At 40.6% G+C, this 16,009-nt stretch overlaps 1 protein-coding gene across 3 annotated transcripts in view; it reads left to right on the top strand.

Moving 5' to 3' along the window:
• Window positions 1-10,280, top strand: part of MAPRE2 (microtubule associated protein RP/EB family member 2) — a 195,049-nt gene extending 184,769 nt beyond the window's left edge. For all 3 annotated transcript variants that reach the window (XM_044293578.1, XM_044293580.1, XM_044293577.1), the window contains 2 exons: window positions 123-281; window positions 7,218-10,280. In XM_044293578.1, the coding sequence (XP_044149513.1) occupies window positions 123-281; window positions 7,218-7,295 (237 nt within the window). In that variant the 3' untranslated portion in view covers window positions 7,296-10,280. The remainder of the gene's footprint in view (window positions 1-122; window positions 282-7,217) is intronic.
• The last annotated feature ends 5,729 nt before the right edge of the window (window positions 10,281-16,009 follow it).

Genomic DNA, 16,009 nt, shown 5'->3' with positions numbered 1-16,009 from the left:
TTGGTGCCATACAGTAAATGTGCTTTATGAGTATACAGGCACCAGACATAATCAGACTGGACAGCTGTACAATGAATTCTCCTGATTAAAGTTATTGTGATCATTTCTGTAATTACTTGTAGGTGCATTCATTAAAAATTGCCCTAGAGGGAGTAGAAAAGGAAAGAGACTTCTACTTTGGAAAGCTAAGGGAAATTGAACTGCTGTGCCAAGAACACGGACAAGAAGGTGATGACCTTGTCCAGCGGTTAATGGATGTGCTGTATGCGACAGATGAGCAGGTAAATTTCTGTGCACAAAACTTAGAGAGCTTTAGTGATCTGCAACCTTTTAATAGTAGGAGCCAGTTGTTTTTTTTGTGTCCAGATTTTTAAGTAGAACACAGTAGATTACAAGAGTAATAAAGCACCAGGCTGCAAATTCCTCCATCATTGATATTCTGCCTGGAGTAAATTGCCCATCATGCCCTTGCTGACTAATACATTTCACTGGTGATCTAGCAATAACTGCTGATATATTCAGTATTAGGATGTAGTGAAGGGCTGGGATATTATACTGCTCTGCAGTTATAGGCATGGATTCAGTCAGTCAAATCTAATGGACAGAGTGGAAGGAATACTGATGAGGGATGAAAAGCCATACAGACACTAAGGCCAAGTTCACACGAACGTGTGTGATCTGTGGCCATATTGCGGATGCGGACCCATTCACTTCAATGGGTCCGCAAATCCGGAATCGCGGAACGGCCGCACGGGACGGGACCCCTTGGAAGCACTACGGAGTGCTTCCGTGGGGTTACGTCCCATACCTCCGTTCCGCAAAAAGATAGAGCATGTCCTATCTTTTAGCGGAACGGGCAGATCGCGGACCCATTAAAGTGAATGGGTCCGCCATCTGATGCGGCTGACCTACAGCCGGCGATAGTGCATTGCGGCCCGCTATTTGCGGGCCGCAGCACGAGCACGGGTCACACACGTTCGTGTGAACTCGGCCTAACTCCAACATGGCTAATAGGAGCAACTTCTATCCATTAGCAGAAGTTCAGAGCACAAGAAACTGCAAATCATTAAAGGGATTGTAGAGCCTTGAAGCCCAGGTTTCCTCCCCTGAACATAAAAAAAAACAAAAAAAAAAGACATCTGTGCACGGTCCCACTGAAGCTCCGTGCCTGGCCAGTTCCAGGTCCCACAGGGCCAAGAAGTGGCTTGGTCCTGTGACCGCTGTGGTTCTTGGCCTCAGTGGTCACAGCAGCTTGGACGCTACATCACAGCAGTGATGTATGCTTTAAGCTGCTGAGGCATGTAATCAAGCTTCTTCCTGGTCCTGTGGGGACCAGAAGAGGCCAGGAGCCGAGCAGCAGATTTTTTTGTATGTTCAAGGGCACATGACTCCTGGGTTGTCTCCTCCAAGCCACACAACAACTTTAACCAGCTTTCCTTTTTTTTTTTGTTTTAAATCAAAATTGGCAGACATGTTTCTTTATTAAGTTTTCCATAAAAAATAGAAAATAAATTATTATTATTAATTATTAAAGCGCCCATCATTCCATAGCGCTGTACATATAAAAAGGGGTATACATACATAATACAGGCAATTGCACTAAGCATGAACTAAATAAATATATGGCTTCCAGCAGTGAGATTATAATAATATAAAAATACTAGCTGAAGGACCCGGCTTCACCTGGGTATATTTAGTATATTTAATCTATTTCATTTAATGTTTGTGCATGTCGTTAAATAACAACACTATCCACTATAACAGTGACATCTACAGCACCCCGCCCCCAAAACAGTGACCTCCACAGCCCCCCACCCCTTAACACTGACAGTGCCCCGTCCCTTAAAATGGGACCTCCACAGCAGGCACCCCCTTAACTTTGACCTTTACCGCAGCCTTCCCCTTTAACAGTGACTTTCACAGCATACCATCCCCTTGACAGTGACCTCCACAGGAGCCCGCCCTCTTAACAGTGACCTTTACTGGTTCGGGGGTTTGTCCTTTTGAACAGCTCACTCTAAGACAGCAGCACTGTCTGAGTGTGAGCTGTAGGGAGTAAGTCACCCTCACTCCCACCTCTGCAGCTGACAGAAGTTGATTTTTACCTTCATTTTTTCAATCCCTGTCGGCAGAGGAGTGGAGGGGGCATGGTCTAACCCGATCGGGGCGTGGTTTAGCGGGACCTAGAAGGTGATTTTTAACTTAATTTTTCAATCCCACGTCGGCTCAGGAGTGGGAGGGGCGTGGCAGCTGACAGAAGTTGATTTTTACCTTCATTTATTCAATCCCTGTCGGCAGAGGAGTGGAGGGGGCATGGTCTAACCCGATCGGGGCGTGGTTTAGCGGGCCCTAGAAGGTGATTTTTAACTTAATTTTTCAATCCCACGTCGGCTCAGGAGTGGGAGAGGCGTGGCTTAGCTGGACCTGGGGGCGGGGTTTTAAGTCTTTTGAGGGTGGACACATTGTGGCTGGGGGCGTGTCTTGGCTCCTTCCTGCAAGAGTGACGCCCCTCTGGGCACCTTACTGGCTCATTTGCATACCAAATAAACTAGATTTTCTGAGGCTAAATACATCTATTGCTGGAACAAAGGCACCTCTGGAAATAAGGTACTGAGTGCTATTAGGCCATGGCTTTACTTTAATAGCGATTATCCTGGTGACAGCTTTCCTTAAAGCTCTCCTACAGCAGTGAAGATAAATGGCTGGGTTGTTATGGAAACCTGGAGTAAAACTGTGTATGTGGGGGCTGGAGGATCTGCGAGCTTCTATTGGCTGATAAGGGTCATGTGACCAAGCTTCTATTGGCTAATGCATTTTTTTTGTAATATCTCAGGAACGGTACGTCCTAGAGAGCTGAGACCTGGTCTAAAACCTTTCCGGACACCTGATGTACCTGTGTGCCAAATGTATTGATTGTAAATGGAACGGTGTGGATTCTTTTAGTAGACATACATACATACACTCAGCTTTATATATTAGATATATAAACCTAAGCATCCCTGTATGCATCCAAAGTCATGTTTTTTGTATTAAAATATGTAACTTTATGGTTTTCTAGTGTGTGACTCTTAAGTATGTTCATACTTTCTACCCAAATCACTATTTATTTGTGATCTAGAATGTCAAATGGAACAATTCTAATCAGCATGTTCTTCAAGAGAAACAAAGAGGTATTTCCATCTTGCGTATATAAGTGATTACAGATCACTAGGATATGATATGCCATTACTCTATGGTTCTTGGATGTCCGATCTCTGAGCTATATATTTATCATATTAATTTATTTTAGATTTTTAACCCTTCAACAGAGTCACACACCCGTGTCTCTGGCTGTGCAGGCCACAGTCAAGTGAATGGGGCTTGCTGCACTTTCCTGACAGACAGCCGGTGGGGAACGCTGCTGTGCATGGAAAATTTAGAAGGGGGTGCAGAGCTAAACCAGAGCTGTGGCCCTTAATTCTCAGGATCAGTGGGATCCTCACTGCCAGGTGGCCAAGCTCCCATAATGCCTATTTGGGTATGATGACCAAATACACAATGTCCTTTCCTCTGCACACATAGTGATTAAAGATTGAGTTAAACAAGCTTTTACTTTTTGATTTGTGGTTGGAATGTGATTTCCATCCTTTGCCCAGATCCTCTCCATTATTATTATAATCTCACTGCTGGAAGCCAGTCATTTTCTGCTAGAGGCCACAATACATACTTCAACAACACATTATTCCCAGCTGAAAAGTCCGGACTTGTTTCACATAACTGACAAAAGCCCAAGTTCCTGTGTGGAGGTCCATCTTGGGATGGATGGATGAATAGACATATGGCCAGCATATACTGTATTTCAGAAAAATGTACCCATTTTTAATCTCTTTTAATCCTTACACAAGTTGGTTCTACAGTAGTTTCAATGTCCAAATAAGATTGATGTATAAGTTTTGCTTCACTGGGGCTACTTTCACATTAGCGTTTCTATTTTCCAGTATTGAGATCCGTCATAGGGTCTCAATACCAGAAGAAAATACTTCAGTTTTGTCCCCATTCATTGTCAAAGGGGACAAAACGTAACTGAACAGAATGGAAAGCTCCAAAAAGCATCCTGTTACGTTTGCTTGAGTCCCCATACTGGAGAGCAAACAGCAGCATGCTGCGGTTTGCTTTCCGTCCTAGGATGCGGAGCAAGACGGACACAAAAGAAAACGGATCCGTCCCCCACTGACTTTCAATGGTGTTCATGATGGATCCATGTTTATGTTAAAGATAATACAACCGGCTCCGTTCATAATGGATGCAGATGGTTGTATTATCAGAAATGGAAGCGTTACAAAAAACGCTAGTGTGAAAGTAGCCGGAGATGGAGACTTGGTGAAGAGGAAATAACAGTGCCCATAGCAGGTTGTTGCACTATAGATATCATTGCTGTAGTGGAATCAGAGAACATTGATTCCTGTGGCTGGCAATATCATTGGATTCTATTTCGTGGTGCTCCATGGTTTGCTTTTTGATGTGCTTTTTATTATTATTATTTTGTCTTTTTTTTTTTATAATCACATTGTGATGTTCCTGATCCAAATAATGCCATATTAACGGTTGTTGCCTCATCTGACCTGGGGATTACTGTAAATCCCTTTCCATGCATAAAATTCATCAGCCTTATGGATGGCTTTTTTGTGCATTTGTACACAATCTTACATACTGTATAGTGTGGTGTAGATATGAAAGTGCCAATTCAAATTTTGTTACGGTAAATTAATTTGTATAGTTGTATATGTGTTAATGGAAATGAGACCAAGCTGGTCCTAAATATAGATGCCACTAACAAATGGCTCAATCTGGAAAACACGACAAGTAAGGCGCTAATGGTATTAAGAGTGTGCATGTGTAATAGTTAATTAAAAATGAACCTCTATCCGTGTCTTGTGGCTCTGCTAAAATTACATTTCTAAAAATCCATTTAAAGCTAGAAGACTTTGCTACTGAAGAACACATACATCTGCATGTCCAGAGAGCAATCTGTAAATAGGTCATTGGCAATAAGAGGCACATTGGTTTTCTTCTGCCTCCCCCTAGTGGCTGCAAGTGGTAAATGCTTTGTGTATTTGTATTCATGTAGTCTTGTTGAGGAGACGGCTATTAAAACAGAATTAAAGAAAGAACTGCATTTGTAAGATTAGTAGTTAAACATTTAAAGGACATATATGAAGATTGAGCAGAAGCAACGGGATCTGACTTACTGGTCTCCCCAGTTGCAAAGAATACAATTTACAGTTCTATGTACTATATCAGTGCTACCTCACTCCAGTCAGATTCCTTCATATCGGTAAATAGCCTTCTACAATAAATCAACATTGCCAACTCAGCAGGCACATTTTAATAATAATTTTCTGAGGCTGCTCCTACATTGACTCATTCTGTTCAGAATAGAAGTAGTGTACCTCCTCTCCTAAGGTTTGTCTTTTAGGTCTTCCCAATCACACAGCTTGGTCCTATCATGAGAAAATGTCCACCCATCTCTTTCCTAATGGAAGACTTAAGTGAAATACATTGTCCTTTTTAGGGAAAAAAATATGTATAAGAATTGTGGGTTCCCGGCTAAATTCCAGCAGATGTGGGGTTTGTGGTGTTCTTCACTCGTAACCCTCTATAGTACTAATGGATTCCATAATATATTATCTTCTATGGCAGCAATGAATGTACAGTATAATGCATTGTTCTTCTGATTTCTCTTTACATACTTCTGGGTGATACTACTCGCAATGAAAACTATGTAATTCAGCACTACACACTTTATATTTTGTTTTTGCCTACAGTTTTAGTGTATACACGTACCCTTAAGTAAAACTATTTAAAAACCTGTAATGGAAGCTTTTTAGTGAAGCATTTTAAATATTCTAGTGGTGCCTAAGACAGGGAAATTCTTATATGGGTCACACTCCTCAAGAAAAAGGCTGCTGCTATTTGCTTTTATCTGGCCACTTTGCTCTTTCCTGCTTTTAACATTGACATCTATGGAGAGAGGTGGGGGAGGAGGAGGTTCCTGGATGAGGGACACACAAACTACAGTTTCTTAGCTGTGCTACACTTGCCACTATTGAACCTACTATATCTAATAGTATAAGGTTGTTACACTGTTCGGAGTAATAAATCACTTAGCTGACAGCAGTACCCACCCTTCTCCATAGACTTTCATGTATAAGGGTGGACCGGGCAATTAGAGATAAAAGGCTGAGTGAAGGAACGGAGGTGGAGAGCAACCTGAGAAGCCCACAAGGAACCATAAATCTTTTTTAAGATATTACAAAGTTTCTAATAAGCACCTGTGCTATTCATATATGAAAATATTCTTATAACTGGAGGTACATTTTAACTGTAAGAATCCACTCCTTGACTGGTGAAGCGCTACATTTATCCAATGTGGAAAGAGACTTTTTTAATTATACAGGTAAAATGAAAAAAAAAAAAAAAAACACAACTATAGTTGTCTAGAAGTACAAAAGTGCCACAGATAACCTTTAGTGTGACAAGACAGAACTATTAAAATTGAGCTAAGGATGAAGTCACAATGCACAGGCAATTGTGCCAGATCTTTACTAAGTGCCATCAACATCTCCAATCGCCATCTGGGCTAATGCATATACAGACACAAAAACAGCCTATATGTCCTAATGTAACAAAAAAAAAAAAAACAGCCTATATGTCCTAATGTAACAAAAGCAGACTCAGATCAGGATGGTTACTAGATTATTAGGGGGCCTGTGTGAATCTGACATGGACCCCCTTCTTTGCTTTTGGACCTCTTTTATGTGTCTAGTCCTCCATTGTATTCCGAAAATTACTTCCAGCAAAGTCTATGACCTTTTCAGGGCTCTTTTGGATTAGCGTGGAATATTAAGACAGTTTGCATTGTATAAGCATATCTACCTAATGGTTTGAAACTTTAAAGTATCTACTTCACACAAATGTATAGCTGTAAGGTTACTTTCACACTAGCGTTTTGGCTTTCCGTTTCTGAGATCTGTCATGGGCTCTTAGAAGCGGTCCAAAACGGATTAGTTTTGCCCAATGCATTCTGAATGGAGAAGGATCTGCAAAAACGCTAGTATGAAAGTAGCCTAAACAAACTATGATATCTGTGTACTAAGATCACCTTGTCTTCTTGCATGCTTCCTTTTTCCCATAAGTCATATGAGCTACAATTTTGTATTTTTTTTGTCCCTATTCAGGAGGGCCAAACAGACCATCACGATGGCGATGATCATGACCATGTTCAGGAGGATCCACAGCAACAGGACGAGTACTGACCCCCACCTCCTCCCTTCCGCTCCCCTCACTGTTGTCATTTCACGTGGAACTTTCTTTCAAGAGAGCAATGTGTGGCCAGTCACACTCGGCACACCCCTACCATGTAATGTACTATAGTGAGTGCCAGCAAACCACCACATTCTGTACCAGTTACTTTCCCAAGAAGTGTTTACAGAAGTTATTCCAGCCCAAGCTAAAGTGAGAGGTGTGGGGCTACTCGGCAGCAGCTTGTACCACTTGACTGTTTTTAAATTGTTTTCAAATCTTTTCCATATTTTTTTATTTATTTGTAATTGAGCCATTTCCTTGTTTTCCAAACTGCTTGCTTCTAATTGTAATATCGTACAATATTTATATATACATGTCATACATAGGAACCATTACTACCACGTATCACGAATGTAAAAGTGCTAAGTTAACAGAAAAGAAAAAAACAAGAAAAAAAAACACGTGTACCAGGTTAATGTATCATGTTAAGGAGAAACGGCTGCTGGCTTGTAGCTGAGAAAGTGTTGACCTGTTTTAGGGGGTTCGTTTGGTTAATTTATCCTAAAGGAAAATAATTGCACTCAAAAATGCGATCTGATCACTCTCCTACATGTAGTAAAGATTCACCCACCTGATGCCAGTAGTCCACGGATATCAGTGGAGGGCATGAGACATTAATTCAAGGTAATGTATTTGTTCCTAGGTCTTCCATAACATCAGGACTTTTTCTTGCAAGGAAAAAAAAAATGAGATTCCTGAACTGCATACATTTTTCACCCCTAAAATCTTCATCACTCCCCGATACAGCTCTATTGTTGTCAAAATACATGTTTTATTAATATTTTTTCTAAGAGTTTATTACATTTTTATTTTGTTATTGTTAAAGTAGTAGAAAACCACTTACAGCACACACAGTAGCTATGGGATGTTGGTGTCGGACTGAAGCATGCAGAGCTCATGCACCAGAGGGCCTACTGAGGAGGTACAGATGTTATATGCAGTACAAATGTTTTTCTTTTTATTGTTCTTTTAAATTGTTCTTTATTTTTTTAATCATATAAATACATACTCCGATGTTTTGATATTTAATAATCTTGAGTTATTGACATAATTGTTAATTTGAAGTTTTCCTCTTCTCAAGCGTTTGCTGAAGGCTTGAGAGCCGCCAGCATTTCCCACACCAGTCCGACACTAACTTAGTATTACTGAGTCAGGCTGAAAAGTCATCTTGAGGAGATTTGTATTCAGTCATAACATCAGTTTTATAACAGTAAGGGTGCATTCACACGGTGCTGTCCATTTTACGGACCGCAAAACATGACACCAGGCCGTGTGCACGCCGCATTGCAGTGCAAACTCATTGACTTCTATTGTTCCACGATCCACACGTTGCAGCCTATCTTTTGCTTTGTGGCCTCGCGGACCCGGAAGCCTTTCTTTGTGCTTCTGGGTCCGTGTGGCCACTCCGCAGAAGATAGGACATGTCTTATTGTTTGTCGCGTGTTGCAAATTGTGGGCCCATTAAAGTCAACGAGGCGGGGTGCACACGGACAGTGTTTGTATTTTGCAGATTGCAGTCCGCAAAGCGTGCATGGCCAGGTGGTTGCACCCTAACCTGAATTATTGACTGACCAGATCACTGCCGAAGAGCTAGAACACACGTAGAAACTGTCATGTAACAAACAGGAATACAGCAACATGACTTCTCTAGAAATACACATACTCACTTAATTGGCATCTGCCTAAGCATAAGATGCAGTAATTTAATATAAACAGAAATATCATAAAATGCTTGTTAAGCTGCTGTGGTGCACTATATTTCTCTGAATGCAGTATTAACAGACTTGAGTATACAATGACACCAGTAATATAATCTTCCCCATATATGTACTACCTCTATTATTTATCAGATGTTTGGCTTATTGAAGGCTTGGATGACTACCTTCTTAACAAGCATCATGCAAACTTTTAGTACATTGTTCAGATCCCTGTGGTCTCTGCAGTAGAAGCTTTTTTTTTTATATCGCAAACCAATATTCAAAATGTATAGAATGCAAAAACGATTCTAATCAGTGATGTCTCAAGAAAGCGATGCAACGGCAAATATCTCACCATGGCTGATGAGACGTCTGTCCAGCTCTATGGAGACAGAAGAATCAGATGGATCACACCAGTGATGCCAGTGCCGACAGCTATCTCTCCAGATCCTCCCATACAAGATGCCTATGTAGTAAATGGGAAGAAGAGAGAAAGCTGCTGCCCAAAAATTCTGGCAGCAGTTTTTCTCCTGAGAACAAAAGGATCGGCATCAACTTCAGCATTCGGGGGAGATTTGGTAGGCCTTATACACATGCATACATTAGATGGTCAGCCGATCCTATAGATATAGCTTTCTCCCCTGTGTATAGATCCTGTAGAAGCAGCACGTGGAGCCATGTGGAAATGGCTTTCGGAACTGACAATTAAGTGAGACCGTTTTCTATGGATTGTATTGCTGTACATTAACAATGCCTGTTTTTTCCCCCCGCTTTCTTTTGGCATTTTCTTCTGTTATATTTTAATTTTTCTGGATAGCACATCATACAAAATTATATATGAAATGTAAACTGAAAGGAATGTAAACATATGTATTGTTAAATATAAATAGGTAATGAAGTCCTGATTAGATGGCAAGAGTCTTATTCGGATGGATCACGCTCATTTTACCATACACATGACTTGTCGCATGATAGAGTAGTTTTTTTTGTCTATGAATATGTGAATAACTTGCGTTTTATCTTTTTACATATTTAATAAAAAAATGTATATGTTATTAAAAAAATGCCAATTTTACCAACTATTCAAAATGGGGCACATTGTAACTTGTCTGTCTGTTATTAAACCACCACATTCATTTTAAAATGCATTTTGTCTGTTACAGTTTCAGCTGAAAGGCTATGGGAGAAATGATCATGAGTCGAATCTGATTAATAAAACACCCCCAGTTATGAACATGATTGGCTTCCTTGGTTCACTTGTTTAATGTTTGCATTGCGATCTTCTAAATATATTTATGTACATGCTGTAAGTGTAAAAGCCAGAAAAGGGTTTGATCACTTCGGTGTTTGTCCTGCCAGGGTAGGCAAATTTATTCCATTTATTGAACCTTTAAATCTCACCAAATATCTTGGAATGATGTATGGTTCTTTTGGAAATATACGGTACTAGGTTTTACCATAGATATTGAGTAAGAATTGTCAATAGTGTTATAGGCCAAAAAAAATCCTGTTGACATGAGCATAAACAGGGTTAAAAACAAAAAGGCATGCCACGTGACCAGCTTTTTGAAACTTTTTGTGAGACATCTGCATGTCGATCAGAGAAATGTAGTGACCTTGGCACTTTGAAACGGAGTTGCATGCCAAGTTATCTTTATGCCCTGTTCACACCACATAAAACGAGCCCCTGCAAAAAAATAAGTTGTTCAGAAATTGGAGACTGAAAAAAACTGAAACAAAGAAAGTAGACATATTTGATATCATTGCGTCTGCAACAACCTGCTCAATAAAAATAGCACATGTCAGATGAATGTTGTAAAAAATAAAAACAGTGCCAAAACAGCCATTTTTTGGTTAACTTGCCTCTGGAAAATTTTTTAATATAGAGCAATTAAAAATAATAGGTACCCCAAAATAGTATTAATAAAACTGGCACCTTATCCCATAGTTTCCAAAATGGGGTCACTTTTGGGAGTGTCTACTGTAAGGGTGCATCAGTGGGCTTTAAATGGGACATGGCATCTAAAAACCAGTGCAGCAAAATCTGCCTTCCAAAAACCATATGGAGCTCCTTTTCTTCTGTGCCCTGCCGTGTGCCCTTACGTCACTTTACGACCATGTGGGGTGTTTCTGTAAACCGCAGAATCAGGGTAATAAATATTAAGTTTTGTTTGGCTGTTAACCCTCGATGTGTTAAAGAAAAAAATGGATTAAAATGTAAAATCTGCCAAAAAAGTGAAATTTGATCTCCATTTTCCTTCTACAATGGAGTCATTTATGGGGGTTTCCACTATGTAAGCCCAACAAAGTGACTTCAGACCTGAACTGGTCCTTAAAAGTGGGTTTTGGAAATTTTTCCTAAAAATTTTAAGAATTGCTTACAAATCTAGAAAAGCAAAAATTTCTGGGGAAATTGTGTGAAGTGTTCTTGCCTCCACCAGCAGTCTACAACTGGACTGGGCACAGTAACTTTATGGAGTGGGCAGAGTAACTGTGTGGAGTGTTTGGAGTGAGTAAAGATAGTAAACATTACACTAACCAATTGATTGATCACATTTAAAAAGTGCACATGGCAAGCTTGATAGAGGAGAAATGCATTTGAACTTTTATTTTTTTATATAGCACATTTAATTGCAATGTTGTTGCACAACGTGCTTCACAGTTACATTAAAACATACATTTACAGCTGTAAAAGTTAAAGTAAATATCCCAGCATGCATTGCAGCAAGCATCTTCAGAGGCGTAGTCACATGACATCCCCGCCCACCTGTGTTCCTATAGAGACAAGAGCCCCTCAGACTTCTGTACAGACACAGCAATAGAACTCACACCCCAGTCCCAGCAGTAAAGAGAGGTCACTTCACTGGCGGTTGCAATCTTCAAACGGTTGTTGAAGAGCTTTATATTGTGAGAATCACAAGACCCAGACCTACATGATGCATAGTATGTCTCTGAAATATAAAAAATTAAGGCACATTCGCAGTTTAGAAATTGCCCTTCAAATTTGAGGTAGCTAGAGTGGGGTTTCAATGAATGTCAATGGGTGGCGTGAGTTGCAAACAAATAGTCATATTGTGAAAACTATCAGGACTATGGCTTAGCCGTGGACATTTTTAGTGGCAGCAGGGATAGCTGAACGTTTTGATATACGATTTGTGTAGGTGGGCTTGGAAATGAGGGAGTGGTGGCAGTTTAGAAATCATGGCCTGATTTGTCAGCTCCCACTCTAGTTTTGAACATTCTGCCATACTTTCCAATGGGATCAATTTCGCCACAAAAACGCTGATATTTCGTGACCCACAAAGTTTCAGTTTATTACTATCTATGTAGTGTAAAAACTATGGGAGGAGTTAGGGTGGTAAATTTGGCCATGCAAGAACACTTAATTTTAAACCGTCCTAAAAAAATAAAATGACATTTGCTAAATAGTGCCAACATAAAGTAGACATATGGGGAAAGTTAAGTAATAAATATTTTATGAGGTATCACTTTCTGTTTTAAAAGCAGAGAAATTGAAATTGTAAAAATTGCGACTTTTTCTAAATTTTGGGTAAATTTGGGATTTTTTAATAAATAAAGGTGAAATATATTGACTTAAATTTATGACTGTCCTGATGTACAATGTGTCACAAGAAAACAATCTCAGAATGGCTTGGATAAATAAAAGTGTTCCAAAGCTATTACCACATAAAGTGACACATGTCAGATTTGCAAAAAATGGCCTGGGCAGAAGGGCGAAAACAGGCCCAGGGTAAAAGTGGTTAAATCACATTTTAATGTGAAGCATTTTTTTGTAGAATTTTTTTATTTATTTGCACTGGCCACTAGGCCTAAATATGTTAAGACTTCCTGTCTTTTGAGAGTTAGGCTGCATACATACTTCAGTCATTTGGGCAGTTTTTTCCATCAGTTATTGTGAGCCAAAACTAGTAGTTAACCCTACACAGACATAAGTATAAGGCCTCATGCACACGACCGTTGTGTGTTTTGCAGATCCGCAAAACACGGATGCCGTCTGTGTGCGTTCCGCAATTTGCGGAACGGCAGGGATAGCCATTGATATAACTGCCTATTCTTGTCCGAAAAACTGACAAAAATAGGACAGGTTATATTTTTTGCGGGGCCACGGAACGGAGCAACGGATGCAGACAGCACACGGAGTGATGTCCACATCTTTTGCGGCCCCATTGAAGTGAATGGGTCCACATCTGAGCCGCAAAAACAACGGCTCGGATGCGGACCAAAACAACGGTTGTGTACATGAGGCCTAACAGAAAGATCTGCACCTGTTCAATGCGAGTCAAAAGCACAGAAGTGGGAACTTGGCCTTACATGGGCTATAGAAACAATGGACAGGAGTGGACTTCTATGGCAGAGCTTTCTAGGCATGGCCTGTGACCTGTGCACAGGGCAGGAGTAGCATAAGGCGTGACCACCTATTGTAAATAGTGGATCCAGTGTTATCATATATAGAGGTGTTACTTGTCATTGTAATTCTGCCTCTGGTGATAATGGCTACTGAAAAGTTACCTGTACAGAGAAAGAAATCATGGGCTATTATTAGGCCTAATGGCCACTGTGACAATTTCAAGATTATATGCATTTTATTTTTTACAAATATAGATAGTGACAAGAAAAATATTAAAAAAAAAAAAAAAAAAAAATCCAGTAAAAATTTGTTGAACATGGGACTGGCATACTAGCTATGGGAACTGACAATTGATTTACCGCTGCTGCAGCTGCATGATCTCTATACACCTGCTAACTCTGCAAGGATATTCAGAAACATCCTTGCAGAGTTAAATGTGGACTGTCTGGACTTGCCATTGGCAGTGGAGTCTCTAGCCTTCAAATTTTGGGGGGGCATACTGTGGGCCAGAACAAAAGTAGGGGGGGGGGGCAGCTATAACAACGATACATTTACACAAGTACAGGGAGTGCAGAATTATTAGGCAAGTTGTATTTTTGAGGATTAATTTTATTATTGAACAACAACCATGTTCTCAATGAACCCAAAAAACTCATTAATATCAAAGCTGAATATTTTTGGAAGTAGTTTTTAGTTTGTTTTTAGTTGTAGCTATTTTAGGGGGATATCTGTGTGTGCAGGTGACTATTACTGTGCATAATTATTAGGCAACTTAACAAAAAACAAATATATACCCATTTCAATTATTTATTTTTACCAGTGAAACCAATATAACATCTCAACATTCACAAATATACATTTCTGACATTCAAAAACAAATCAGTGACCAATATAGCCACCTTTCTTTGCAAGGACACTCAAAAGCCTGCCATCCATGGATTCTGTCAGTGTTTTGATCTGTTCACCATCAACATTGCGTGCAGCAGCAACCACAGCCTCCCAGACACTGTTCAGAGAGGTGTACTGTTTTCCCTCCTTGTAAATCTCACATTTGATGATGGACCACAGGTTCTCAATGGGGTTCAGATCAGGTGAACCAGGAGGCCATGTCATTAGATTTTCTTCTTTTATACCCTTTCTTGCCAGCCACTCTGTGGAGTACTTGGACGCGTGTGATGGAGCATTGTCCTGCATGAAAATCATGTTTTTCTTGAAGGATGCAGACTTCTTCCTGTACCACTGCTTGAAGAAGGTGTCTTCCAGAAACTGGCAGTAGGACTGGGAGTTGAGCTTGACTCCATCCTCAACCCGAAAAGGCCCCACAAGCTCATCGTTGATGATACCAGCCCAAACCAGTACTCCACCTCCACCTTGCTGGCGTCTGAGTCAGGACTGGAGCTCTCTGCCCTTTACCAATCCAGCCACGGGCCCATCCATCTGGCCCATCAAGAATCACTCTCATTTCATCAGTCCATAAAACCTTAGAAAAATCAGTCTAGAGATATTTCTTGGTCCAGTCTTGACGTTTCAGCTTGTGTGTCTTGTTCAGTGGTGGTCATCTTTCAGCCTTTCTTACCTTGGCCATGTCTCTGAGTATTGCACACCTTGTGGTTTTGGGCACTCCAGTGATGTTGCAGCTCTGAAATATGGCCAAACTGGTGGCAAGTGGCATCTTGGCAGCTGCACGCTTGACTTTTCTCAGTTCATGGGCAGTTATTTTGCGCCTTGATTTTTCCACACGCTTCTTGCGACCCTGTTGACTATTTTGAATGAAACGCTTGATTGTTCGATGATCACGCTTCAGAAGCTTTGCAATTTTAAGAGTGCTGCATCCCTCTGCAAGATATCTCACTATTTTTGACTTTTCTGAGCCTGTCAAGTCCTTCTTTTGACCGATTTTGCCAAAGGAAAGGAAGTTGCCTAATAATTATACACACCTGATATAGGGTGTTGATGTCATTAGACCACACCCCTTCTCATTACAGAGATGCACATTACCTAATATGCTTAATTGGTAGTAGGCTTTCGAGCCTATACAGCTTGGAGTAAGACAACATGCATAAAGAGGATGATGTGGTCAAAATACTAATTTGCCTAATAATTCTGCACTCCCTGTATGCTTAGAAATGCTGCGATACTTTACCCAATACCTAAAACCACATCAGGGAAGAAAAGTCCTGCTGTCTGTGGTTTAAAAAAAAAAAATCACTCAGATTTCAACATGTCCTAGTTGCCTGTGAACGACACTGTTATAGGGAGGGGGATCTGTGGATGACACTGCTATGGAGGGGGATCTGTGGATGACACTGTTATGGAGGGGGATCTGTGGATGACACTGTTATAGGGAGGGGGATCTGTGGATGAATGACACTGTTATAGGGAGGGAATCTGTGGATGACACTGTCATGGGGTGGATCTGTGGATGACACATACCATATATAGCATCTTATTCTATATGTGTCATCCACAGATCCACCCCATGATAGTGTTATCCACAGATCCCTCTCCATAACAGTGTCATCCACAGATCTTCCTCCCTATAACAGTGTCATCCACAGATCTCCCTCCCCGCCCCTCACAGGAGTGTACATTTGACATT

Source organism: Bufo gargarizans, chromosome 5 (assembly GCF_014858855.1).
Source record: "Bufo gargarizans isolate SCDJY-AF-19 chromosome 5, ASM1485885v1, whole genome shotgun sequence".
Classification (NCBI taxonomy): domain Eukaryota; kingdom Metazoa; phylum Chordata; class Amphibia; order Anura; family Bufonidae; genus Bufo; species Bufo gargarizans.
This window is presented reverse-complemented; position numbering and strand designations above follow the sequence as displayed.